The sequence below is a fragment of the Taudactylus pleione genome, unplaced genomic scaffold (assembly GCF_031769625.1).
Source record: "Taudactylus pleione unplaced genomic scaffold, aTauple2 ptg000473l, whole genome shotgun sequence".
NCBI lineage: Eukaryota > Metazoa > Chordata > Amphibia > Anura > Myobatrachidae > Taudactylus > Taudactylus pleione.
The window spans coordinates 1,268,008-1,295,952 of record NW_028284875.1 but is presented as its reverse complement, the minus strand read 5'-3'; the positions used below and the strand labels follow the sequence as shown (position 1 = coordinate 1,295,952).

The 27,945-nt window shown below is 42.6% G+C and overlaps 1 protein-coding gene across 8 annotated transcripts in view; it reads left to right on the top strand.

Annotated features, from left to right (window-relative positions):
* ARID1B (AT-rich interaction domain 1B) overlaps positions 1 to 6,056 on the top strand; it is a 490,367-nt gene extending 484,311 nt beyond the window's left edge. For all 8 annotated transcript variants that reach the window (XM_088448961.1, XM_088448959.1, XM_088448962.1 and 5 more), the window contains 2 exons: positions 1,801 to 1,931; positions 2,997 to 6,056. In XM_088448961.1, the coding sequence (XP_088305087.1) occupies positions 1,801 to 1,931; positions 2,997 to 4,751 (1,886 nt within the window). In that variant the 3' untranslated portion in view covers positions 4,752 to 6,056. The remainder of the gene's footprint in view (positions 1 to 1,800; positions 1,932 to 2,996) is intronic.
* Positions 6,057 to 27,945: the final 21,889 nt, after the last annotated feature.

The window sequence follows — 27,945 nt, the reverse complement described above, 5'->3', positions numbered from 1 at the left end:
TATGATATAGAATGAATTAAATGGGTAAAAGTGACCAATCCACATAAGTAAATGGTAAAAGTCTCAGGCAATATAGTAGCATTGGGAGCATAATTTCATAATCACAAGTAGTCTTTTGGTGTATTATGAAGAAATGTATCCAGCATGAGTATATAATTACCAGTTTCAGTGTCCAAATGATAATATGGGGTCCTTTAGCAACGCTGGCAAAGCATTTGCATTGAAAATAGTCCCCTATGGCACTGGTCTGGTCCGCTGGTAGTATAACTGCTGTCTAGAACACCATAAGGCAATTGAGGATGAGCTCCCGCTGGGTATTGTATAGTGGAGGGTGAATCAGCCAGTCCTAACGCGTTTCACTGTGTACAATCACAGCTTTATCAAAGTAAATTTCAGGCAAGTCTGGCCGATGTTTTAAAGTGGCAATCGTTTTTTAAATTATTGCCCTTTTAAAAAATTTGTGCAACTCATCGGAAACATGCCAATGCCTGAAAGTCACGCTGGCTATTACATTTACATTATAGATGCCAAGAACTTAAGATCCTATTTTAGTTTTATCATTTTTTTGTTGATGCCACTTTGGTGGGCTGGGAAAGAACATACACATTTTTCTTCACAATTGTATATTTTTGTTAAATAACTTGAAAATTAATAGTAAGACGTGATCCATGTCCAGAACCTTAGGCAGCAAGTCCAGGTAATAACATCATTACAACCCAAATGCAGAAACATTGATCAGATAGGGCATCATCTTTTAAGGTGCCCAAAAACTACATGAATTGGTTTCGGGGCATAATTATGGTCAATGACAGCCTGATTCAGTTGCCAGTGAATTGGTTTCTTGGCATAATTATGGTCCTTGACAACCTGATTCAGTTGCCAGTGAATTGGTTTCTTGGCATAATTATGGTCAATGACAGCCTGATTCAGTTGCCAGTGAATTGGTTTCTTGGTTTCTTGGCATAATTATGGTCAATGACAGCCTGATTCAATTGCCAGCGTAATAATACTTGCAGCACAACCACCATTTATCAAAGTACTGTCAGATCAAAGAGCCACCTAATAGGACATCGATACATTGCTAGTGGGTGGCAAGTGGTTATAAATACAACACAAAACCAAAATCCTATTAGTTCATTGCATTTTCATTTTGAATTAAGTTTATGACTTATTAATGGTATTTTGGTTATGGAAAACAATGGCCATCTGGTAAATTCTATGTTTCTAGGATTTGTAAAACCTATTCACATTTCCACACTCAGTACAAATCTGTACAGAGATCATCAGTTTATCTTGGCGTATTCTGCTGGTCTATAGCAATTCCTGAGTAAGGTCAGACCTTGTGCAAGTGTGTGTGAGGCTGCGATTGTACTCAATGTTACCGATGGTTTTGCAGTCTTGCTAAGTATTACGGATGTGTGTAAGATAAGGTGGGCGCCCTTATGTTGTACTGCGACGGTATAGCGATCGCTGAGGATTAGCATATCTTCGCAGTGAGACTGCGTGCGTAATCACTATTGCAATCGTAGTTGTGATCTGTACTGAATCAGGCCCCAAGATCGCATTTGTCATTTTGACCACAGCAATCTTAAAACTGACTTTGGATGTTTGTGAATAGGGGTTGAAGTGATGAGATTTAAACTTTTCAACCTAGCTCCACTTTTGTAAATTTTTTCTCTATATAGTTGTAAAACTAAAACTATCTGCAAAATATGTTTTGGATGACAGTTTTACAGTAGCAAATATAAGGAAAAGATATTGATTTATTTTTTTCTATTTCTATTAACCTTTTTTTTTTAGTAACACCTGAGGCTTGGAGAGTAATGATGTCTTTAAAATCTGGTCTTTTGGCTGAAAGTACATGGGCTTTAGACACTATTAATATCCTGCTCTATGACGATAGCACGGTGGCTACATTCAACCTTTCTCAGGTGGGTGCATTCTATAGAAGTAATTGAAATCTGTGATAATAGCATTTTCTGTTGAATGTTTCAAGAGTATTCATAAGAGATGAGAACATCTTATTGCTTTGGTCTCAGATGGATTTTCATGGAAACTGGCTTTGTAGTCCCACTGGAGAGTATAATGTTTGCATGTCTATCATTTATTGACTACAATGGTGTCAAAGTAAAGTAGTGGACAGTGTGTACAAGTCCTAACTTGGGCGCTAAAAAATGGCTGCAGATCACAACCTTATAACAAGTCACCACAACTCGCAAATAATTACATATGAAACACAAGAAGGAAATGAAACCTTGCGCCAATTCAGTTCCAAAAAATACAGTATTTCCTCCCTTCAATCAAAGATGAGATGTCATTTGTCCCGCCTTCAATGGTGTCACAGGTCCCCAGTCAGAAAATGAAAAAAAAACAGAATGACACCAAAAACCAGGCATTAGAAAATGTTCTTGCAAAATATATATATAATATGTGTATATATATATATAGATATGCACCGTTCCACCATAGGAAGCCACCAGTATAAGTGGAGTATGTAATATGGCTCACATAAATGCTTACATCCAGATGTGTTTATCATTCATATAAAGGTTTTGTTTATCATCCTCTGAGGTATTGGGTAAAAGGCATACACCTCACAAACCCTGGATAATGTACAGGCAGGTGATGCTCATGTTATATCTTACATGTAACTGAAAGTGCACTATGAGAGGTTTCTTTTCTCCATATGCCTAATATCCCATATGAATATGAGAGTGGAGACCGGCTATTAAAGAAACCTTTATATCATTTTTTCCGTCAGTTACATGTAAGACCTAAAGTGAGCATCATTGTAGCCAGCTAGCTTTATTACTTCACACCTTTCTCTTTTTTAGCTATAACATTCAAGACCAAAAGGTTGATTTATGTCTAGATTTTAGCTGAACTAAAAATATGAAAAACAGAACATAGTAAAGAACCAAAATTAGTTTATACAAATGATATGGGTTTTTTTCCTTTTGTGCACTGAAATTCAAATATGAACCCTTTCTTAACAGCTTCCTGGATTCCTGGAACTTTTGGTGGAATATTTCAGAAAATGCCTCATTGACATCTTCGACATACTCAAGGAATATGAAGTTGGTGAAAATGTTAGCCAAGCTCTTGAATATAGCTCAGAAGAAAGTCCATCTACTGAGGAAGAAGAAGCTGCTATGGATTATGAAGATGATATAGAGGAGGAAGATGAGGATAATGACAACAAAGATGAACCTGAGCAAGATGTTCAGAGTGTTGCAGATGAAAAAGATCATCTTAACACTGAGGAAAAATCCCTTTCCTTTGTGAAAACTGAAGTGTTGATTGATTCTAGTGTGAAGCCAAAACAAGCTAGTAAGTTTGACAAGTTGCCAATAAAAGTTGTGAAGAAGAATGACCTCTTTGTAATTGATCGATCTGACCGGCTTGGCCGTGTTCAGGAATTCACTAGTGGACTTCTTCATTGGCAACTTGGTGGAGGTGACACAACTGAACATATACAGACTCACTTTGAAAGCAAAATAGAGATCCCCAAGCGCAAAAGATCTCCATCCTCCATCAGTTCTTTAAGCAAAAAGAAGAAAGAGCAAGATGACAAAGTTCTAGTAGAGGATAATGAGGACCAACCAGAAAAAAACATAACTGCAACCATTGATGATGTCCTCTCTGCAAGACCAGGTGCACTGCCTGAAGACCCAAATAACCATTGCTTACAGATAGAGAGCAGCAAACTTCAATTAGGAATTCATCAAGCCAAAACTCATAGGAATATAATTTTATTGGAAGATGAACCAAGAAACAGAGATGAAATTCCTTTATGTACAGTAGCTCAATGGCAAGACTCTTTGGCCAAGCGTTGCATCTGTGTGTCAAATATTATTCGTAGCTTGTCTTTTGTGCCTGGGAATGATGCTGAAATGTCAAAACATCCAGGTTTGGTCTTGATCCTTGGTAAATTAATTCTCCTTCGCCATGAACATCCAGAGAGAAAACGGTCACCACAGACTTATGAGAAAGAAGAAGATGAAGATAAAAGTGCCAGCTGTAGCAAGGATGAGTGGTGGTGGGACTGTCTCGAGGTATTAAGAGAAAACACATTGGTCACATTAGCCAATATCTCTGGACAGCTAGACTTATCTGTTTACACAGAAAGTATCTGTTTGCCAATTTTAGATGGCTTGCTACACTGGATGGTGTGCCCATCTGCAGAGGCACAGGACCCCTTCCCAACAGTAGGACCCAATTCTATCCTTTCCCCCCAGAGACTTGTGCTGGAAACCTTATGTAAACTCAGTATACAGGACGATAATGTGGACCTTATCTTGGCCACACCTCCATTTAGTCGCCAAGAGAAACTCTATGCGACTCTAGTTAGGTACGTTGGGGACCGCAAAAATCCAGTGTGCCGAGAAATGTCTGTGGCACTGCTTTCAAACCTTGCTCAGGGGGATACATTGGTAGCAAGGGCCATAGTTGTGCAGAAAGGAAGCATTGGTAACTTAATAAGCTTCTTGGAAGATGGAGTCACCATGGTCCAATATCAACAGAGTCAGCATAACCTCATGCACATGCAACCTCCCCATTTGGAGCCACCTAGCGTAGACATGATGTGCAGGGCAGCTAAGGCTTTGCTAGCCATGACGAAAGTGGAGGAAAACCGCTCCGAGTTTCTATTGCACGAAGGCCGTTTATTGGATATCTCTATAACAGCTGTCCTGAACTCTATGGTTTCCTCAGTCATCTGTGATGTACTCTTTCAAATAGGAAAATTATGACACCAGTGAGAAGCCAAGCATGTGTGAGTGGGAGAGTAGGAAGTCACATATTACTGGCTAATTTTATGTTCTTTTATCAAGAGTTGAGAGAAGAAGGAAACAATTATTAAAAGGAAAAACAAACATATGCTCCTTGTATCCAGTCATTATTTACCTATTGGAAATTCTAAGAAATGGTTAATGAGCTAAGAAAATAAATAATTGCTGTTTATGTATGTTTTTTTTTTTTTTTTTTTTTACCCAAAGTTGGTGATTGCTTCATTCTGGGGTCATTTTGATTTTATTTTTCTTATTCCTTTTATTGGTTGTATCCTTATGGGACTTACAATATTGATAAACCTGTGCCAGCGTTGTAAAATGTAATTGTATCAATTCTTCAAGAAAATAGGATGTTATTATTTAAGTTTCCAGTTTCAACAATAACTTTGCCCCTTGAGTTACAAAAAAAAACCTGTGTGCAATAGAACCGCTAGCGATATTGTAAGAGTATATAGAAAAAGGACCTCAGTCAAAAATACTGATTTTATCCATTGGATAACAGTAACATTAGAATAGGAGCAGCATTTATAGACAATAATGGTAAAATAAATACAAGTAAAAATAAATCAATTTCTGAACATAGTAAAACTGAGTGCAGAAATACACACCACTGTTAATAAATATGGTATTTGTTTGACTATCCACACTGACAGTCTTTAGATATTTCATTCTATTTTTTTCTATTTTATTTTCTACTGCAACAGGGGCTGTGATGTATATAAGAGATGTACAGGCCTTCACCTTTTTTTTTCTTGCTTTTTTTTCTTAAGCATTCATTTATGTAGACTATTTGGCTATTTCCCCAAGATGTGGTTAAAGTGATAACAGATTTTTATAGTCATATTTTATTTAAATTTTTTCCTTCCTTTTCATGGCACTGGAAATTAATAATTTTCTCCTGGCCATATCTCCAACCAAGAGAATAATGTGCAAGTATCTGTATGTATAGATGAATTCTCTATTTCGGGGTAGCAGCTGACACTTTGCTTTCTGGTCATAATGTGGAAATAGTTGCCTGACAACTGAATTAGACAATGGTTATATTATACAGACAGCAGTTATTACAGAATAATGGACGAAGCAACACAACTTCTGGGGTTTTTCAGTGATGAGACACAACATATTTGTATTTCAACAAAATGTAGTTAAAAAAAGAAAATGGAAAAAAATTTCTCCTTTCCTCTGGCTTAATGAATACCATTTATTCAGTATAAAATCTTTATACTATATGTTCCACATGTTAAGAATAAATGTACATTAAATCTTGTTAAGCACTGTGATGGTTGTTTTTGAATAATCACTTTTTTTATTTGTTGCATATAAATTTTGAACTACGAAGTAAACATTTTTTAAACAATCGATTCAATATACTCTCTGTAAAATTGGGAAAACATGAAAGTAATCTAACCTTCAGTTTTTATCTTGATGCTAAAGAAACAATATATTTTTTACAAATAAACAATAGCTAGACCAGAAGCACAGGGAGACATGACATTTTACAATGAGAAATAAAATAAAGTTTGAGTGTTGTTGGGTCTCTAACATTCTTAAAAATGCTATGCTGTACACATAAATATCACAATTGATATTCGTGTTCTTATTTTCTGAGCAGAACGCAATTCAGTATCAAACCTTTTCTGACACCCAAAGCTATTTTCGTATTGACTTTATTGAATATTTTTATAAAGGAAAGATAAACATAACAATTTACTTATTATGCAATATTGTTTAATAATAACAGGGTGTATTTAACTATCCAAGCAGTGCGTTTAGCTCTATGCCAGGGGCGTATTTATAATGGGTGCAGGGTGTGCAGTGCAGGGGGGCCCACATTGCATACCCTGCACCCATATTTAGTTTATACTTATCTTTCTGCAGACTTCGGAGTGCTGCTCCCCAGCTCCGGGCCAGCACTGCAGAGCAGCAAAACTCACAGGGAAATTGGCAGCGGACATTTTCCAGGTGACTCGCGCATGTGCAGAAAAGATGTCCCCCGGGAATAAGGCACAGGCGCCATTTCCCGGAGACCTGCGCATGCCCAGGAGATTCTGGCATTGAGCCAAAATCGTTTGCGCTCAGTCCACTGCCAGAGAGGAGGGGGTCCAAACAGAGTCTGCACACGGGCCCCCTTCTCTCTTAAAACGCCCCTGCTCTATCCTGTACATAAACAAAGCTTACATCACTCCTCCACCACTCTGTGTGCAAGTTTTACTAAACAAATTGTTTAATAGAATATAACCACTTTAACAATGAGCCAGGCTGTGACTCCACACTGATGTACAACATACCTTTTACTCTGGACTCATGGGAAGCACTATACTGTTATGTAAAGTAGTCATTTATATGCCTCCTTCATAACAGGGGACAAATACATGGATTCACCCCGAATCAGCTTTTACTATATGATGGGATATTCCAAGATCTATATCTAGTGTAGGCAACCTGTGGCACTTCAGCTGCTGTGGAACTACACATCCCAGCATGCCCTGTCACAGTTTTAGCATGCACTAACAGCAAAACTGTGGCAGGGCATGCTGTGATGTGTAGTTCCACAGAAGCTGGAGTGGCACAGCTTGCCTACCACTGATCTATATAATATATACTTGCCTACTCCTACTTAATGTCTGGGAGACTAATGATTTCCCAGTCAAGCGGACCGTACGGGGACTTGATGATGTGAGTCTTGTCATGGTCCTGCACACGGTTGAAGCAAATTTACGGCATTGAGCAGCAGAGGAATATAAATCATTTTTTTGCCTAATGAAAATCCAAGGTGAGAGGGGCATGATGCTACTAATCACATTGTGACCCCCTGCAATGCCATACATCATTCACAGCATTGCATCACATGCAGGGCCAGGGCATGATGCTACTAATCACATTGTGACCCACTGCAATGCCATACATCATTCACAGCATTGCATCACATGCAGGGCCAGGGCATGATGCTACTAATCACATTGTGACCCCCTGCAATGCCATACATCATTCACAGCATTGCATCACATGCAGGGCCTGGGCATGATGCTACTAATCACATTGTGACCCCCTGCAATGCCATACATCATTCACAGCATTGCATCACATGCAGGGCCAGGGCATGATACTACTAATCACATTGTGACCCCCTGCAATGCCATACATCATTCACAGCATTGCATCACATGCAGGGCCAGGGCATGATGCTACTAATCACATTGTGACCCTCTGCAATGCCATACATCATTCACAGCATTGCATCACATGCAGGGCCAGAGCATGATGTTACTAATCACATTGTGACCCCCTGCAATGCCATACATCATTCACAGCATTGCATCACATGCAGGGCCAGGGCATGATGCTACTAATCACATTGTGACCCCCTGCAATGCCATACATCATTCACAGCATTGCATCACATGCAGGGCCAGGGCATGATGCTACTAATCACATTGTGACCCCCTGCAATGCCATACATCATTCACAGCATTGCATCACATGCAGGGCCAGGGCATGATGCTACTAATCACATTGTGACCCCCTGCAATGCCATACATCATTCACAGTATTGCAGCACATGCAGGGCCAGGGCATGATGCTACTAATCACATTGTGACCCTCTGCAATGCCATACATCATTCACAGCATTGCATCACATGCAGGGCCAGGGCATGATGCTACTAATCACATTGTGACCCCTGCAATGCCATACATCATTCACAGCATTGCATCACATGCAGGGCCTGGGCATGATGCTACTAATCACATTGTGACCCCCTGCAATGCCATACATCATTCACAGCATTGTATCACATGCAGGGCCAGGGCATGATGCTACTAATAATCACATTGTGACCCTCTGCAATGCAATACATCATTCACAGCATTGCATCACATGCAGGGCCAGGGCATGATGCTACTAATCACATTGTGACCCCCTGCAATGCCATACATCATTCACAGCATTGCATCACATGCAGGGCCAGGGCATGATGCTACAAATCACATTGTGACCCCCTGCAATGCCATACATCATTCACAGCATTGCATCACATGCAGGGCCAGGGCATGATGCTACTAATCACATTGTGACCCCCTGCAATGCCATACATCATTCACAGAATTGCATCACATGCAGGGCCAGGGCATGATGCTACTAATCACATTGTGACCCCCTGCAATGCCATACATCATTCACAGCATTGCATCACATGCAGGGCCAGGGCATGATGCTACTAATCACATTGTGACCTCTGCAATGCCATACATCATTCACAGCATTGCATCACATGCAGGGCCAGGGCATGATGCTACTAATCACATTGTGACCCCCTGCAATGCCATACATCATTCACAGCATTGCATCACATGCAGGGCCAGGGCATGATGCTACTAATCACATTGTGACCCCCTGCAATGTCATACATCATTCACAGCATTGCATCACATGCAGGGCCAGGGCATGATGCTACTAATCACATTGTGACCCTCTGCAATGCCATACATTATTCACAGTATTGCATCACATGCATGGCCAGGGCATGATGCTACTAATCACATTGTGACCCCCTGCAATGCCATACATCATTCACAGTATTGCATCACATGCAGGGCCAGGGCATGATGCTACTAATCACATTGTGACCCCTGCAATGCCATACATCATTCACAGCATTGCATCACATGCAGGGCCAGGGCATGATGCTACTAATCACATTGTGACCCACTGCAATGCCATACATCATTCACAGCATTGCATGACATGCAGGGACAGATAGGCCTGGGGCTGAATATGTTAACGGGCCTATACTGAGAAGGGGAGAAACTGTGACCAATGCTGTGTGGGTATGGCCAGAGCCATGTGGGTGTGTAAACCCATACGCTATCAGTACCAATGTCTCCCTAAATCTAAATATATTAAAATAGAAAAAAAAGCATCATTTTGTGAGAAAACTAGAATACAGTTTTAATACTTATGATTTATGGCCAATTGTGTGACCAGCTAGGCAGCTGGTGTTTATCCATCATGCTGCCATAATGATGGGCCTCTTTTTATGTGAAGGCCTGGAGCTCCATCCGCCCCATTGTTAATCTGGCCCTGATCACATGAGGTGTGGCTTTGAAAAATGGGTGGGATGAGGGAGGGTTGCCTTCTCTCCCAGGAGCTGGGAGAACTCCCAGAAATTCCAGGAAAGTAGGTAACCATGCCCCTACTCCTCCCTCCTGCATCTGTCCTCTGGTATCTCCCGGAAAATGTGGGCCAACTATGGACAACTTTTAACTACAACACAATTTTGAAATTCCAAACATTAATGTTTTGTATCCTGTGGGATAATTGGCAGACAGAGATTGTCAAGGGATAATTTATTATCTGCCAAACACGATACTATTTTGGATGCCTAACTTACAGAGGCAAACACTATTATAGCAAGCATCACTTGTTACTGTGCATTGAGAATGTTGGCTGATCCTTTAATAATGAGTTACAAATATATACAGAGCACAGGACCTCATTCAGAGCCGGACGCTATTTGCGCACGCTCGTTCAGAAAAAAGGGGTGGCTATTCAAATGAACCGTTCGCTCTTTGCGGTCTGTTCACGCCTCTAGGTCTGAACGAGCGAACGAAACATACGGTAGTTTTTTGGAAAACTACGCCCCCTGGCCACTCGCATCCTACGTCATGTCCGCTATTTATTAGATTAATCGAGTACATCGACCAGCGTATGAACTGTTCGCTATTCTTGTGGTTGGTTTTTCCTACCGCAATCTTGCGAGCAGTTCTGACTATAAAATAACCCAGTGACGTGGTCAATGACGCTGCTGTATTAATTATGCACACCCTTAAAACGCCCGTTTTGACCTTTAAGCACGCCTGCGTTCGGATCTCCACTCCCGGTTTTCAAGCACCTTCCCCTGTTACCACCCACATATGCCTCCTCCTGTCACTCAAAATAGGCATTCACTATTTAGCGAACAAACGATTTTCGGCCGGACTGACTGTTTCGCGCATGCGTATTACGATCCGTATGCATGCGCAGTTGTGCAAACATCGCTCGGAACGAACGAGCGCCCGCTTACGAGCGGCTCTGAATCAGGCCCACTGCTCTTTCAGTTGAGCCTAATACTCTGAATACAGCTTCAGTGAGTGACTATTAGTGAGGCCAGCAATACTTGTTCCATCTCGTACAGGTTACATTTGTGCAGGAGGCTCAGTTGTACTGGTGAAGAAATGCACACACTGCAGATTACACTGCTGAATATGATTTGTTACATAAAACACTATAGATGAGTCGTTGAAGAATGAGTTATGTTTGCGCACAGCACTCAGTTCTATTAGTACAGTTTAGTGTTGCTTTAAAGCATGGTGAAAGGCTGCTTTACTGAATTACTGTTTGGCAGTTCCTAGAGATATACACTTAGGCTGTTTGCTTTTACTGACTGACATTTTATTTTAACTATTGAGATTTTAACATAAGTACACAAAAACGGTGACCCTCCCTTTCTTTATTAATTGCTGGCAGTACACAGAATTTACACAATTCACCAGTAACCACAAAGGCACTTCTTTCTTCACATAGTTTTTGGATTTATACTTGTAATATTATCCTCACAATCCCAGTTATTTATTATCTGTAGATGTAACATTAAGGGGCAGATTCATTTAACCACAGGGCTTATCGCGCAGCTTAATCTCACTGGAGCTATTCAATTAATGCAGCTACTCCATGTGGTGAGCCCCAGAGGATGCACTTTACATAAAATGGAAGCGTTTACTTTGTCACAGATGGGCGGGCGCAGACCTTGATGCAAGTCAACTGTAATTGCTGCCGTATTTCATGTACAGGGCTATGGGCCGGATTCAGTACGCATAGCTATTGTGATCGCAGCTGCGATTACACACACAGTTATGTTGCGAAAATATGTTTGTCACAGCTCAGCCAGCATAGAGACGCCCACTACCACTTTCTCACATCCGTAATACCTCACAGTGCTGCACACACATCGCTAACATCAAGTAATATCGGACCCTCACGCAGAATTACAGCAGGTCTGACCTGTCTCAGAAATCTCGTCACACGCAGTGAGTACTCAAGCTGCGAATGCCACCGCAGTGGCTAATTTATGCACGCCCAGGAAACGGCGTTCAAACGGACAGACACACCTGCGTTTCTCTGACCACTCCCATGTCACCACCCCAAAACGCTGATGTCCCATCACTCACTGCACTCAGCTGGTTAAGCAAACAACATGCCCTGGTGCCTTTCCTATATAGCCATATATAGGGGGGTGGCTAAAAGGTGTGTATGTGTCGCGGCTGTCAGTGACTGTGTTTAAAGATGCGCTTCCACTGACACTGGTGACCATGGTCCCTCGGACATTTTGCGTCTGCCATCAGCAGGTGCAATGTGCGATGGTCCGCTGATTAAACACCTTTGTACGTATATTGGTGGATTTGCACCTCTGCCAGTGGGTGTCTCAATGGAAGGCCCATTGGCTGCCGCATTAACTTAAAGATGCAGTAACGACTGCAACAAAAGTCGCAGTTGCTACCTTAATTGCATCCACCTCTGACTCACCCCTTCAAGCTACTATATACACAAAAGTGTTTACTTCATATGTTGCTTAATAAAGTCACCCAGACTCCTGTACTCCCAAACAACCAATAATAGTCAGTCCTCAGTAAGAGCTCACAAATATATTCTGTTAAAACTAAGGACCTGATTCAGACCTGCTCACTAAGCTGCGGCCAATCGCATTGTCCGATAGTAGCCCGTCTGCGCATGCGTATAATTCGCAATGCACGTGCGCAAGCCAGTCTTAGCGATGGGGAATCGTGTGCTCGTAGTACACAGACTGCCCGTTACTTTGAGTGACAGAATGTGCCGTTTGTGGGTGGTAACAGGGGAAGGTGCTTGTGAACAGGGGAGTGGATGTTTGAACGCAGGCGTGTCTGGCCGTCAGACCGGAGCTTAATGGGTGTGCATAATTAGCAAAGTAGCGTCACTGAACACGTCACTTGGTTGTGTTTTGCATTAATTGCTCGCAGTGCTTGCAGGAGGGTAGAGTCAACCACAAGCGCTGCAATCGCTTCCGATGGTCCACGATGTACCAATGTTTTAAGACACTTCCTGGAGATGACGTGCGCTAGTGGGCATCTAAATACACGCTAATGGACGTCTACAGTGACAAAATGATTGCTCGGCAAGACATACTGGGTGTGCTTATGCCTTGCCGAGCGAGCGGCTGCCTTGACGTTACTTTGCAAAATTTAAATACGCTGGGAGCGAGTGGCCGTAATTAGCGAACGGGTCTGAATGAGCTCCTAAGTATGAAGATAGTGTACTGCAATATAAACACCACCTTTCATTTATGCTGTATATGATGAATGAATTGTACAATGCACCACATTATGATGTCGACAAATCTCATGCATCGTTTGCAGGTAAGTGGCCAGGTATTACATTTATATTTTAATAGACAATGTTTCTATGAATGTAAGAATTCATTTTAATTACCAGCAATACAATATTAATGGACTTAATATTTGTCAAATAGGACAAAGAAAATAGGCTTTCCTGGCTTCACCAATAATTGTAACTGTTTCCATGAGTCTCTACCTCTCTAAATACAAAAAACCCATTATCATAGCATTATATTGGTTTATGTAACAAAGGTACAGAGCTGAGGTTTAGAGTTTCCCATCCCTATATGAGCCTGGCAGGGAAATTGCTTCTTCTCTGGTTACATTTAGTCTGAAAATAAAAAAAACAACATCCCTGTGACATGTTACACTGTTTCCTTCTGGGTTTCATATGCTATAATAAGCTGTTTTCACTATGTCTGTCAGTCCTGGATATCATGAAATCTGTATTCTATGAAGAAAGTGATTCAAAGATGTACGCAGTACCGATGTCAGATGCAGTGGAGCGATTTGTGGCTATGGACATGCGCCAAAGTCACTGCGCACGCTCAGTAATGAGTTTGAGACAGGGGTCGCACCGAGGATTTTTTTTTGCAAAGTGAGTGCATTTGGTGGAGGTGATGCGGAGTGGCTAGAAAAATAGAAAAATATTGCTAGAAAGAAGCAGATCACCTCACAGGAGCAGCAAGCTCCAAGGATCATTCCGGGTAAGTAGCGTTATCGTACCTCATTGCCTGCATACTCAGGGGTATAGGGTCTATTTACTAAGCCTTGGATGGAGATAAAGTGAACGGAGGTGAAGTACCAGCCAACCAGCTCCTGTTATTTTTCAAACACTGCCTGTGACATGGCAGGAGCTGATTGGCTGGTAATTTATCTCCGTTCACTTTATCTCCATCCAAGGCTTAGTAAATAGACCCCATAGTTACTAGTGCGGGTTTTTAGAAGTGGAGTTATTGCCCACAGCAACCAATCAGATTCTAGCTATTATCTAGAACATAGATAAATGATAGGTATGCTAGATAAATGACAAGTAGAATCTGATTGCTACCGACAACAACTCCACTTCTAAAAACCCAAACTTTAGTAAATCTACCCCATAGTGTCTCTGCAGGCCTAATACTGCAAACTCTAAGTTTGAGGTAAAAGGAAGGGCAACAGGGAGTGAGTGAGGAACAAGAATGGGAAGAGGCAGATTGAGGGAGCAGATCATTTGGAAACCTTTTACGAGACTGAGTAGTAATTTACAAACACCTTTGTTTATGAGCAATACTTAACTTGAAGTCTAGTTGATGGGCACATTGGGCCAAATGTAATAGGGTGAGAGTTTAGAAAATGTGACAGTTTTCTCACACTTTTTAAACTCAGCCAACAGAGCAAACTCGCATGTTTTTCAGACTCAAAAAACTCTCACGATTTAAAATCTCATCCAGATGTTTTCCCACTTTGAAGATAAAACTCGACCAATGTAATAGTGTGAGAGATTATTGCTAAACTTACATTTTCTAGACTCTCACCCTATTACATTTGGCCCATGATGTTATAACACATGCTGGATAAGAACAATGTTATTGTACTGATATTCCGTTGCATTCCGTGCTGCTGATGGTATGGAATTTGTGAACAATTTATGGTTAGAGACTGTGAAGTACTTGGTGATTTCTGGAGTGCCCAACCAATGTATTGATACAGGGGAACAGGCAAATAGCGTTTACCCATGAGCATCAACTATTAAAAGGTGTTAGTAGCTGATTTATCCTGCTTATTTAGCTGGGTATGTTGTACAGTATGTTGACCTCTCTTTATCAGTCTAGACCAGGGGTGGGCAATATGCGGCCCTTCAGCTGCTGCACGCCGCTTCTCATGCCAACTGATTACTTCCTCCCACATTACCGCTCCAAGATTTTGCCCGCGATGCTCCCCACCTTTTGGAACTCTCTCCCTCTCCCTATCAGACTCTCCACCTCTTTACAATCCTTCAAACGGGCTCTCAAGACCCACTACTTCATCAAAGCCTTCCAGCTCCCATCCTAACCTGCTGCTACATGCTCCTTCCTCCGTTTACCCCATCTGTGTCACACCTGTTTGTCTGCCCCTCCCCTTTAGAATGTAAGCTCTTATGAGCAGGGCCTCTACCCTCTTGTGCTTCTCCTTACTTTACTTTCACCTACTTCTTACCCCCCACCAGGGCACCTAACACTTGGTTGTTTACGCTGTGTTGCATATCTAGGTGTTATGGTCACTTATGTATCAATGTATATTATCCATGTCTATATTGTACTGTAAGTCAGTTGTCAGAATTATTTGTTTGTGTACTTTGTAAGGCGCTGCGGAGCACTTGTGGCGCCATATAAATAAAGGATAATAATAATAATACTGTATAGAAGCTGTACAGCAGGTTTAGCAAACCAGCATGTCCAATCAGCTTTTACAAGTTGTTGAACTACCAGCAGTAATTAATCTAACACATTCACCTATACTTTTTAGTAAGTTTGTTCAAGGGTGCCGGTGGTGTGGTTACTAATTAAATGGGCACAGGCTTGTTGAGGGGCCTAGGTCCATCCCCCGTAACACTTCTTACCTGTCATTGGCAGCAGCCTCTTTCCCCAGCACAGAACACACTGCTGCGGAGTGTCCCGGGAGGCTGTTGCAGCAGCTGAATAGCAGCAATCTCTCTGCCTGCATTATGTGCAATGGGACTCATTACACTGAACCCCTACCCCATCCCTCCTGGATCTGCCCCTGGCTAAAGGGGTGTTGAAATATTTTTTGAAGGAGGCGTGACTACGTGTTCCCCCTGTACCCAGGCAAGACCCTGCTCTCTACAGCCCCGCATTTGATGCACATTTCAGAATTCCTCGTATTCATGTCAGACAACTTCTACCCTTACCAGCTGCAGTTACCCACTTATCTCACTAGGTGGGAGTACAGATCATCTGGAAAGGGGTTTTTGAGGCCCCTTTACTTCAATAGTTTAGGGTCCACTGGTTTGGTGGCTCAGGCTGCTGAGTTCCTCCTCTGAGCCCTCCAGCTCCTTATGTTCTATCTGCAGCTTCCTCAATGGTACATGTTTCAACAATCCAACTACAAACTGGGAGTTTGTACAAAAATGTTTTGCAACAACAAGCATGGACAAAACAGATCTGATCATGCGAGCTGTCCCTTACATATAGCGTGTGCCAAGCATTGTGTGGTTGCTAAGCATATGCCAAACATTCTGTGAAAGCTGATATGGCATGCAGCCACACACCGTTTATCCGCAGCCCACCAAGTTATGGAAACAGATTGTAAATCTGCTAGCAAGACCCGCTTACCTCTTTGCCTGGGTGTTAATACCCAGCCTTCTTTTATTAGTGTGTGTTGCCAATTGTACAGTGCTATATAAATGTTAATACATATCACAAGCTTGCATTACTCTACCACTCTCCAACACTTCTTGCTACTGTAGTTTGAGATATTGTATCACAAAATGCATAGGCACTTTTAATTATGTCTAATGTAACTAAGGATAGTGTAATTAATCTATTTGACAATGGACTAAAATATTACAGTACAGTACCAATGAATTCTCCGCATTTCGGCATATCTATTGGTTTTCCAAGGTTTAGTAATGTGGATTTTGAGCGACTTTTAGGAATCCACATTGTGATCTGCTACTATGAGATGGCAGCAGTTACTGCTTGTTCTACCTTACCCTCCTGCAGAAGGCTCCCTGTGAATGGGAATAGGAGGGATCTGACATGTAATCTAAGGCCAAATAATGGCGGAGAAATTAGAAAAATTCTGCTGCCAAATGCTAAATAAAGTGAACACAGAAGAATTTTACTAATTTCCTCCTATCTACTGACAATGGATCCTGGTTTACCATTTCTCATTTCTCCTTCATCCACTAGGGGACACTGGAGGCTAAAGACAGTGGGGTATAGACGGCGCTAAGTGGGAGCTGGCACTTTAAATTTTAAGAAGTATGACTAGCTCCTCTCCCTCTACAAGCCCAGTCTTAGTTTGTGTCTTAGTTTTTGCCTGAGGGGAGCTGGATGTGTATGCACACATTATGTTATTAGTTAGAAGCGCTGCTGCACTGAAATAAGAAGATACATTGAGGATAGACAGGCAACAGCTGCACTCCCTGTCTGTAACGATGGAGCTGCCGGGGGGACCCGCTTGCAAGTGCATGCGCTTCGCCTGGGGTAACCGACTGCTTAGACCACTGTCTACACATAGGGGGTTTCACATGCTGCTGCTTGCAGCTAGCATAAGGTTCCCCATCAGTCATACTGCCGCCGGCAGCATGAGCAGCTCTGTGAGTATTCCCTGGCTCTTTGACTAGCAGGGTAGCCAGGTTATTACTTAAAGGGAGGTATAGTTAGCAGCAGGCTGCGCCATCTAGTGGAGCAGCCAAACGGCAGACAGTACAAGTGTATAGCTGTGGCTCAACAGGTTGAGCACACAGATCTATGTACACACAATGCGCTTAGAGTTAAGATTAAGTGCCATAGCAGGGGTGCGGAGCTTAGCTCCGGAGTCCTGCTCCTTCCTCCCAGTGGCCCCAGCGCTTCTCTGGAAGTGTGCTGGTGGCCATTACACGGAGGTACTCTGCCTGCTATATGAAAGAAACGCTGCTGCAAGAAACTGGTAGCCTAGCCTGGATCTGTAAGTACACAGTGGGGTTTAGGCTGGTCAGGAGAGCATTAAAGTATCTGTCATTACTTCTTTCGATGGAGGACCTGACGGTGGAAGTGCGCGGCTCTAACGGAGCTTTCTACAAGGTTTTCTCATGTTACACAACTCACCACCTTCTTTATGTTGCTGCAGTGTGAGCAACGAATGAGTTAAACAAAATAGGAGGGGCTGAAAGCCCTATAAAAGGAAATCACTGACAAAGGACACGCACTCACAGCCCTGACGAAGCCCGCATTCTGATTGGACGGGCGAAACGCGTAGGCCACGCCCCCTGTACGGAACAATACCCGGAAGAGGGAAGCCGACGGTGACACAGACGTGCACGCACACCGCCGGTAACATCCCTCTACGGCGGCTGAAGAATTCCATCGCCCCGGCTGCTACCCCACGGGACCCACCCAGGACGGGTCTCTAACATCTCCAACGGGACCGGGATTTAACCGCTAGGAGGCAATACACGACACACCAGTAAGGAATGCTGACATTGCCTATACTGACATGGAGGTAGGAGGTGCATGCACCGACCAACGTTTTAAACCTTTTTTTTTGGAAACTGAACTCTGACATGTCTTTTTACATGACTATATACAGCAAGGATTTATGAGACATTCATTATTAAAAGACATTCTTGGATCTTTTATACAGCTGCTGCCGTTAGCTTGGACTTTACTTATTATTTTATTTTATTTATTTATTATACCTACGCCACTTAACATACTTGTTTTTTTTATTATTATTTTTTATAAAAGTTATATGCTGCATTATTATATGTTTCAATATCCATTTGTTTTCATTATTGTGATATATCCACTCAATTAGGGTAACACTATACCATTGTTAATATAGCAATCCTGATCTAATTAGGAATAATAGAATATCACCATTTTAATCAACTTTCATATTAATTTTTTTGTTTTAACCCTTGTCCTGCCAGGATCATATTTTAACATACATGTAACCATCAATAAATTATTTTTGTTATCCCTTTTTACACACCATTATCTTAACTCTATTTTGCGCCCTATACGATCTCTATTATCTATTCCAAGCAAGTGGTACAGGAAAGCCACAGGTATTTGAGGCAGCACTAGGGTATAGATTACCAATAGTCAAATTTTAACATAAATATTAACATAAGCTTATTGTTGAAGAGCGCACTGGATCACATATACTCCCTTTATTACTTCTTTCTATGCCTAGCGTTTTCTGGCACTGCTAGGAGCGCTATTAGGGCAAGTGTGGCTTTCTCCTGCCTCTCTGTATCCCAGTTTCTTCTTTTGACCTTTTTCACTACACTTTACTGTTTGTGTGGGGTCTCTATGTAACACGAGGCTCTAAAACGTCTCTACGATTTTTTACCTGCAAATATTGTGCAGATTAGTTTACTCAGGGGCAATCCTCTAACTCCCTATTGTGTAACGCAGATGGTGTGGTGGTTGGCATTGCTGCGTCGCAGCGCTGAGGGTTTGGAACCCACTGCGGCTCTGGCTGTGTGGAGTTTGTGTGTTCTCCCTGTGAAAATTGCATCCTGAACAAAAATATTCAGGGATGATAGATTCGCAGCCCTTATGGTTAAGGCGATCATTTTACAAAGCAGTTGTCCAGGGTTCAGATCCCACCACTGGCCGATGTTAAATGGCGCAGGATACACTAACAATGCAAATGAGCTTTGGACAATTGGCTAATGGAATAAGAAATAAGCTGCCGTTAAGGAGCTTATTCTGTTAGCATAACAGTGTAGAGCGCTGTACATACGCAATGGCTTCTCTCTGCTGAGCTGGAGGATACTCGGAAAGATAGAGGGGCTTCCAGGTCAGGGGATAAAGAAGCATGGAGGAGGTCCATTAGCTAAATCCTAGGAATCTCAAGACCCATGGCTCTTTCCCGTACCACTAAACAGTGTCAGATGGGATAGAGGCTTTATTTTCTGCAATCCGCCAGGTACTACAGATACAGGAGGAGGACACTAGTCCTGCTCCACAGTATTTCTTTCTAAAGAAATAAAAGACAAAGCTATTGCATTTCCAGTTTCAGAAAAGCTGGATTATGTTCTGTGTCAGCTTGGAAATATCCGGATAAACAGATCAGATGTCCCGGGGGTTATTAATTATCTTTCTCATTTTCATGCATATAGCAGTAAATCTTGTGAGACTCCCACTACAACAGTAGATCCCTCGGTTTCGCGGCTGTTTAAGAAGTCGACGCTACCGGATGCTGCGGCCATGTCTTTTAAAGATATCGGACAAGAGTTTGCAGAATACTCTCAAGTCCATTTGTACAGCAGCAGGTGTAGTATAGCGTCCTGTCATTGTAATGAAGGCGGATGTAGAATCGAAGAAAGCTGTGAAAACAGTTCCATTCACGGATAGTGTGTTACTTGCAGTGGATCTAGATAAATGGATTTCTGAAACTACTGTGGCCAAATCCTCTTATATTCCGTCTGCGGCTCCTCCCCATAGAAGTTCTTACTCAGGACCCTCGTTTCGGTCCTTTAGTGCTCCGGGTTGTTCACGGGACCATCAAAATTCCATGGTTCCGGAGGTCAGATAAGCATAGTGCATGATCTGCTTTCCTCTCACCTAGGGGACCCCAGGGTGGGAGCGTGTCTTCAAGACTTCAGAGTAGTAGGGACGGAATCTTGTATGGATGCTTGGGTCTGGGATCTCATCACTTGGGGATACAATCTTGGCTTTTTAGTCTCCTCCTCTACCTTGGTTTTTTGCCACAGGTTTGCCAGTTTCCTACGACAGGAGTATCGTTTTACAACAAACTATACAATAGCTTCTATCTATTACAAAAATATGAACAATGAAAGGCGCTGTGGTTATAAAAATGATGTTAAATATTGAAAATCTACCTGCTGCTCTCTATGAGTGGTGACTAGCAACTCTGATGGAAACCCCAAAAAATGCAGAAATGGATGAAAGCGCAATGAGATGTAACAATCAAATGATTAATGGTAATTTATTCCTAATGAATATTAGATTAAAACTATAACAATGTATCACAATAAATGATTATGTAACATATATATATATATATATATATATATATATATATATATATGTGTGTGAATCTTGAATGAGTACAAGTGACGTATAATGAACTGAACATTGTTGACATCAATAAAACATATACATTAGGGGTGTGCACCGGCCACTTTTCGTGTTTTGGATCTGGATCTTTCTTCGTGTTTTGGATCTGGATTGGTTTTTCCAAAACCACCCTTCCGTGTTTTGGGTTCTGGGTTTTGTGTTTTGGATCTGTATTTTTTTTTAAAAAAGCATAAAAACAGCTAAAATCACAGAATTTGTGGGTTTTTCTGCTCCTATGCTATTATTAACCTCAATAACCTTAATTTCCACTCATTTCCAGTCTATTCTGAACACCTCACAATAGTAATTTTATTTCTAAAGGTTGCACCGAGGATGACTATGCTAAGCGACACGAGTGGCCGGCACAAACACGTGGCCCATCTAAGAGTGACACTGCAGTGGCAGACAGGATGGCAGTTTGAAAAACTAGGCCCCAAAGAGTACATAATGCAAAGAAAAAAAAGAGGTGCAAGATGGAATTGTCCTTGGGCCCTCCCACCCACGCTTAAGTTGTATAAACAGGACATGCTCACTTTAACAAACTAATCATTTCAGCACCAGGGTCTGCCACACGACTGTGGCTGAAATTATTGGTTCGTTTGGGCCCCCACAAAACAAGCTGGCAATTAATCTGTCCCTGCACAAACTGGCTCTACGGAGGCAAGATGTCATCCTCATCCACCGATTCCTCACCCTCTTCAGTGTTGTGTACATCCTCATCCTCACAGACTATTAACTCGTCCCCGCTGGAATCCACCACCACAGGTCCCTCTGTACGTTTTGGAGGCTGGTCTCCCTGGAACAGTTGATAATTCATTTTTATGAACATCATCTTCTCCACATTTTGTGGAAGCAACCTCCTACGCCTTTCGCTGACAAGGTTCCCGGCTGCACTAAACACTCTTTCGGAGTACACACTGGAGGGGGGGCAACTCAGGTAAAATAGAGCTAGTTTGTACAGGGACCTCCAAATTGCCTCTTTTTCCTGCCAGTACATGTACGGACTGTCTGACATGCCTACTTGGATGCTGTCACCGATGTAATCCTTTAACAGACAGACGCACGCTTGTCGCTGCTGCTTTGAGGATGCAGGTGCGGCTACAGTCCACACAATTCACAAAGACAGAAAAAAAAAGAAGAATTTTTTTATTGTTTGTGGAGCCCACTTTGAGGGCTACACCACCCTTTAACAGACAGACGCACGCTTGTCGCTGCTGCTTTGAGGATGCAGGTGCAGCTACAGCCCACACATTTCTAAAGACAGAAAATATTTTTTTATTTGGTTTCGAGTGCACTTTGAGGGTTACAGCACCCTTTAACGGTCAAGCCAGCCGGCCCTTTACTTATGACAGAGGCGCACGCTTGGCGCTGCTCCTTTGTTGATGCACGTGCAGCCACAGTGCACACAATTCACAAACACAGAAAATATTTTTTTATTTGGTTTGGAGTTCACTTTGGGTGTTACAGCACCCTTTAACACTCAAGCCAGCTGGCCCTTTACTTATGACACAGGCGCACGCTTGGCGCTACTTTGTTGATGCACGTGCGGCTACTGCGCACACAATTCACAAACACAAATATATATATTTTTTTATTTTGTTTGGAGTGCCCTTTGGGGGTTACAGCACCCTTTAACAGACAAGCCAGCCGGCCCTTTACTTATGGGACACAGGCGCACGCTTGGCACTACTTTGTTGATGCACGTGCGGCTACTGCGCACACAATTCACAAACACAGAAAAAATATTTATTTTTTTGCACTTGGTGGGAGCACCCCTGATGGACAGAGCACCCCCTGGACAACACTACAGCACCCCTTTAGGACTGGGACACTGCACAGGACTTTGGACTATGGACAACTGACTGCACAACACAGTCCAGCCAGCCCCTATGGACTTTGGAGGAGTGGACACAGCCCCTATGGACAACAGCAGCACAGCATAACACAGCCAGCCTCTATGGACTTTGGAGGAGTGGACACAGCCCCTATGGACAACAGCAGCACAGCACAACACAGCCAGCCCCTATGGACTTTGGAGGAGTGGACACAGCCCCTATGGACAACAGCAGCACAGCACAACACAGCCAGCCCCTATGGACTTTGGAGGAGTGGACACAGCCCCTATGGACAACAGCAGCACAGCACAGCACAACACTACACTACACTACACAGCCCAGCCAGCCCTAACTTCCATCCTCCCGCTTCACTGTCCACAGCCGAGTGAGAAAATGGCACCGACGCGGGTACCTTATATAGAATCCAAGACCCGCAAGACCCGGAAGGCGGGATAATGACGTTTTGCCTCGATTTCAGATCCGAGTCTGGCGGGAAAAGTCGAGCCCGACTCGGATCGGCCTCGGATCGGGGGGGGTTCGGATTTCAGAAATCCGAACCCGCTCACCCCTAATATACATATATTAAAATAAAATAAATTATAATATTAATGCACCTCTGCCAGTAGAAAGAGGTAAAATAGTAGTCTCAAATAATAGAGGTAGAACCAGTGAATAATAATCACGGCACAAGTATGTTACCAGTGGTATTGTACACAATATAGGCTGACCTTGAAGTTGTGGCCCCCAATTGGAACTTCACTTGGAAACAGAAGGCAGTGTCCGGAATGTCATTCTGATGTGCCTGTCACCGTACAATTAGTCTTCTAACCTCCTACCAATGTAGGGAAATTGGTAATAAGTGCGGTGTCAAGGAAGATTCAATCCAGGATGACCGCTAGTGTGAAGCCGCCCAGGGAGGGTCTGAGGACTAGTCCGTGCTACGTCCTGTAAGCAGCAGTACCTGTTGGTAGCCTCTGCTGTCGGCAATTGGAGCTCCGTGTGCAGGAGAGCTGGGAAGAACAGGTGTCAGCTGGTGAGCGGCCATTAAAAGGAAGCTGTGCTGACAAGCTCCAACCTCCGTTAGTCGGCAGCGAATGGTTCAAAGCCACCGTGGTAGGTGGTCTAATGAAGTCCGTGTGGAGCTCGTGTGAAGTCCAAATAGCAGATGTGAAACAAAAGTGTAGGAGTTAGGTTGGTTCAGCGCTCAGTACTCAACTGGGGTGTATGTCGTAGCTGCGGCACTTCAATTAGTCCGCGCTAGTGGTAAATTTGCCTACTTATAAAAATCACTTACCAACATGTACTCTTAGAAATATAATATTTATTTGTAGATAAATATGTCTTCTAATCCTGTGTTCTGTAAACCACTCTGTAGTTAGGAGATTATACGTATCTGAGATCATATGAAAGTCTCAGGTGAAAGTTGTTGCTGATGGGAATGCACATAAATCTTTGTTGACCAAGACATGGTGGTGGCTAGTAAAGTCAATGGGTATGCACGGGGGGGGGGGGGTGTGAGGTGATGGAAAGTCTTGGTTGTTGCAGTAAACTGTAAAGTCTTGTTGCAAAGTTAGGGTATAATCGCTGTGTCTGGTGGGGCTGCGTCCCATATCCCCAAGGTGCACAACTTACCCTTGATGACTTGCTTCCCTCTCCTCCTGGAGAGTGGTCCGCTCCGGTCTTCTCCTCCTCGCCGTCTCACCTCTGCTTCACCTCTGGGTTGCAGCGTGTACCCGACGGTACACGCTGAGGATCACTGCTGACTTGCCGCGAGACTTCCGGGATATCCGCGATCCCGCGAGGTCACGTGGTCCCCGTGTCTCAGGCTGGTCTAGCTGTCTGCTTTACTGTGTGATGGCGTTGTAATAGTAAACGCTTGGATACACATAATTTATTATTGCATTTTAAAGAAAAGCACAACCAAAATCCATCAGGTATGAAATTTACAGGGATAACAAAAAATTGGAGAGGAGGTGATTTTGAAAAAGCACTAAACAGAGAGGAGTTAAAGTGGATCTTCAACATGAAAACCCTTAAACCATATGGATTGAATTTGGACCACACACAGTGATTATACCCTAACTTTACTGCAACAACCAAGACTTTCCATCACCTCACACACACACCCCCCCCCCCCCCCCGTGCATACCCATTGACTTTACTAACCACCACCATATCTTGGTCAACAAAGATTTATGTGCATTCCCATCAGCAACAACTTTCTCCGGAGACTTTCATATGATCTCAGATACGTATATAATCTCCTAACTACAGAGTGGTTTACAGACCACAGGATTAGAACACATTTTTATCTACAAATAAATATTATATTTCTAAGAGTACATGTTGGTAAGTGATTTTTATAAGTCGGCAAATTTACCACTAGCGCGGACTACCTTTATATTTTCTCGTGAAACAAAAGTGGTCTAACACATTTCTCAGCCCTTGTACGTCCGGCCGTTTCCTCGGAGACAATGATCTTTGTTTCACATGCAGCAAAGATATACCTCCAATAATTAGATGAAGTTAATACAGGTGAAGACTCTGTTAAATTTTTTCCTTTCTACCAGGAATGATCTTCAATTAAGCATAGGCAGATCTCTCATGTGTTTAAAAGTCTTAAGCTCATATATAAAATATTAAATAATATAATATAGTCCATATAGATAAGTAAATAACATTTTGTTTAATCAATTATAATAAAAATAAATAAATTATTATCACCTAACACCTCCATTACTTATTAATAAACATATAAAATGCATAGTTGCATGAAAAATAACAACAATATTACTTAAAATTAGGTTGCTAATGGCAGTCATCAATATCACAATCCATAATATGTCAGAGTTGAAAATTTCTAAAACCAGACAAATGCTCATGGTCAGTATAAATAACTCGAAGTCTGTGTGTGTATATATATATATATATTTATATATATATATATATATATAGATGATAACCAAATTGAACTATATATGAATTATAGTTCATTAAATATGGAAAATAAATAATAAAAATAATGTACATCAAATAAAGCACATATAAACATATGTGTGCGATGTGCCATTTCTTAACCCTAGATAGTACCAGTGTCGATTTGATGGGTCAAAATAAATATATAAATATATAAAAATGAAAAATTGAGCAAAGTAAGGAAAACGTACCCTCCCGTCCAAGATATATTTAAACTCAGGATGGAGGGCACGGTGTCAACGCACTCCACAAATCACAGTTGAATCTCCCCAGGTCTGATTCCCCAACAATAAATAATGAGTGCGCTTGGAATCTAATATCTGCACAGATAACTGTTCATTAGGGGAAAAAAAAGAGGGATATCAAAAAACAAGTACTGCAGAACATCACAGTGACTCACAGCAGTCTCATTCGTCACTGAAATTTCCCAAGTCTCATCTGCAGCAGAGGCTACAGTTCTGGGTACGCTCATGGAAACCTTGTGTCAGAGAGTGTTCCTTCATCAGGAGAAATGTGGATGGTTGTTTGACATTGTCTGGTATCAGTGCATGTTTGCATTCGACTTCTGGGGAATCCAGTAATTAGGGAAGGGAGTGGTGTGCATCTCCCTGTCTGTGTCCCATTAGCCTTCTGATTCTACTGTATATTTACTGTTTCTGTGTGAGTGGGCTGTGTGTCTATAACATGACAGGCAGGGCCACCAAGGCTTCACAAAAATGTTTGTTTGCTCAAAGTGCAATAACAAACAAACATGGCCAGATGCTACTGGCTCCACACTTTGTGATGTTTGTACAGTAGTAGATCCACCTATTACTATCACTGCATCGCCTACTACTCCATGGGCCTCTGACCTAGTGGGAGTTATGGCGGACTTAACGTCAGAGTTGGCTGAGTCTAGTCGGTCACAACCCTGATGGGCAACAGGATTGGCAAAATAAGTGGAAAGCCTTGTACAGATCATGGGTTTCACTAGTAATATGCCCTCTACTTTCTATCAAAAGCCGTCACAAAAACGTCCATTACCGATAGTAGTCCCGTCAGATGATTCGGATGAAGAAGATCCCTCACAAGAAGAAAATGAGGAGGGTGAATTGGACAAGGTTTTGGAACATGATGTGTCCACACAGACAGATTTAGAATCTGGTTATCTGGGAGTGGAGTCCTTAATCCGGGTGGTCAGACAGGTCCTTAATTTACCTAAGGACATAGGACCTCATTCAGAGTCGGTCGAAGCGGCCGCGCGGTCATACGGGAAAAGGGGCCGGATATGCAAATGATTCCCTCGCAAGTTGCGTCCCTAAGTTCAGATCGGTTACTGGCCGACCAAGGGGAGGAAGCGGTCGGATGACAAAAAATACGCCCCCTTCTTGTACACATTACACGTCATCTCCGGCCATATAAGGATTAATCGCGAGCATCGGTAACCATGGGAACTGGTCGTAGAGCTTAAGGTTGACCATACCCTCTCTTAAGCTCTACGATCATGTCAGTGTAAAAACCTCCCATGTCACATGTGCCATGATGCTACTTTGCTAATTATGCACTCCCATAAACCGTATGCACTCCCATAAAACGCCGTTCGCATAATTAGGCACGCCTGCGTTCAGATCTCCACTCCCCCATTTTCAAGCACCTTGCCCTGTTACCACCCACAAATGCCTCAATCTGTCACTCAAACTACCGACCTGGCTGTGTTCAAGGAGAGAGACATTTCTGATCTTAGCGGCTAGTTTGCACACGCGCATTGCGAACTTTATGCATGCGCAGTTTAGCAAACATTGGAGGCGTACGACCGTGCGGCCGCTTCGACCGACTCTGAATGAGGTCCATAGTACCTGAAAATCAGGAGTTTGATTTATTTGGTAACCAACAAAAAAGGTATGTTGTATTTCCCTTCTAGCAACAGCTTCAAGACCAACTTTCAGTGGCCTGGAAGCAACCAGATAAGCATTTCCAGATTCCATGACATTTCGCCTCCAGCTATCAATTTCCATCATCAATGATGGAAAAGTAGGAAACACCTCCTCCAGAGGATGCATCCGTTTATCGCTTATCAAAGAAGATGAAACTTCCAGTTTCTGGTGTTATGTCACTCTGGGACCCTTCGGATCGTAAGCTGGAAACAACACAACGATCTGTGTACTCTACGGTGGGAGCGCA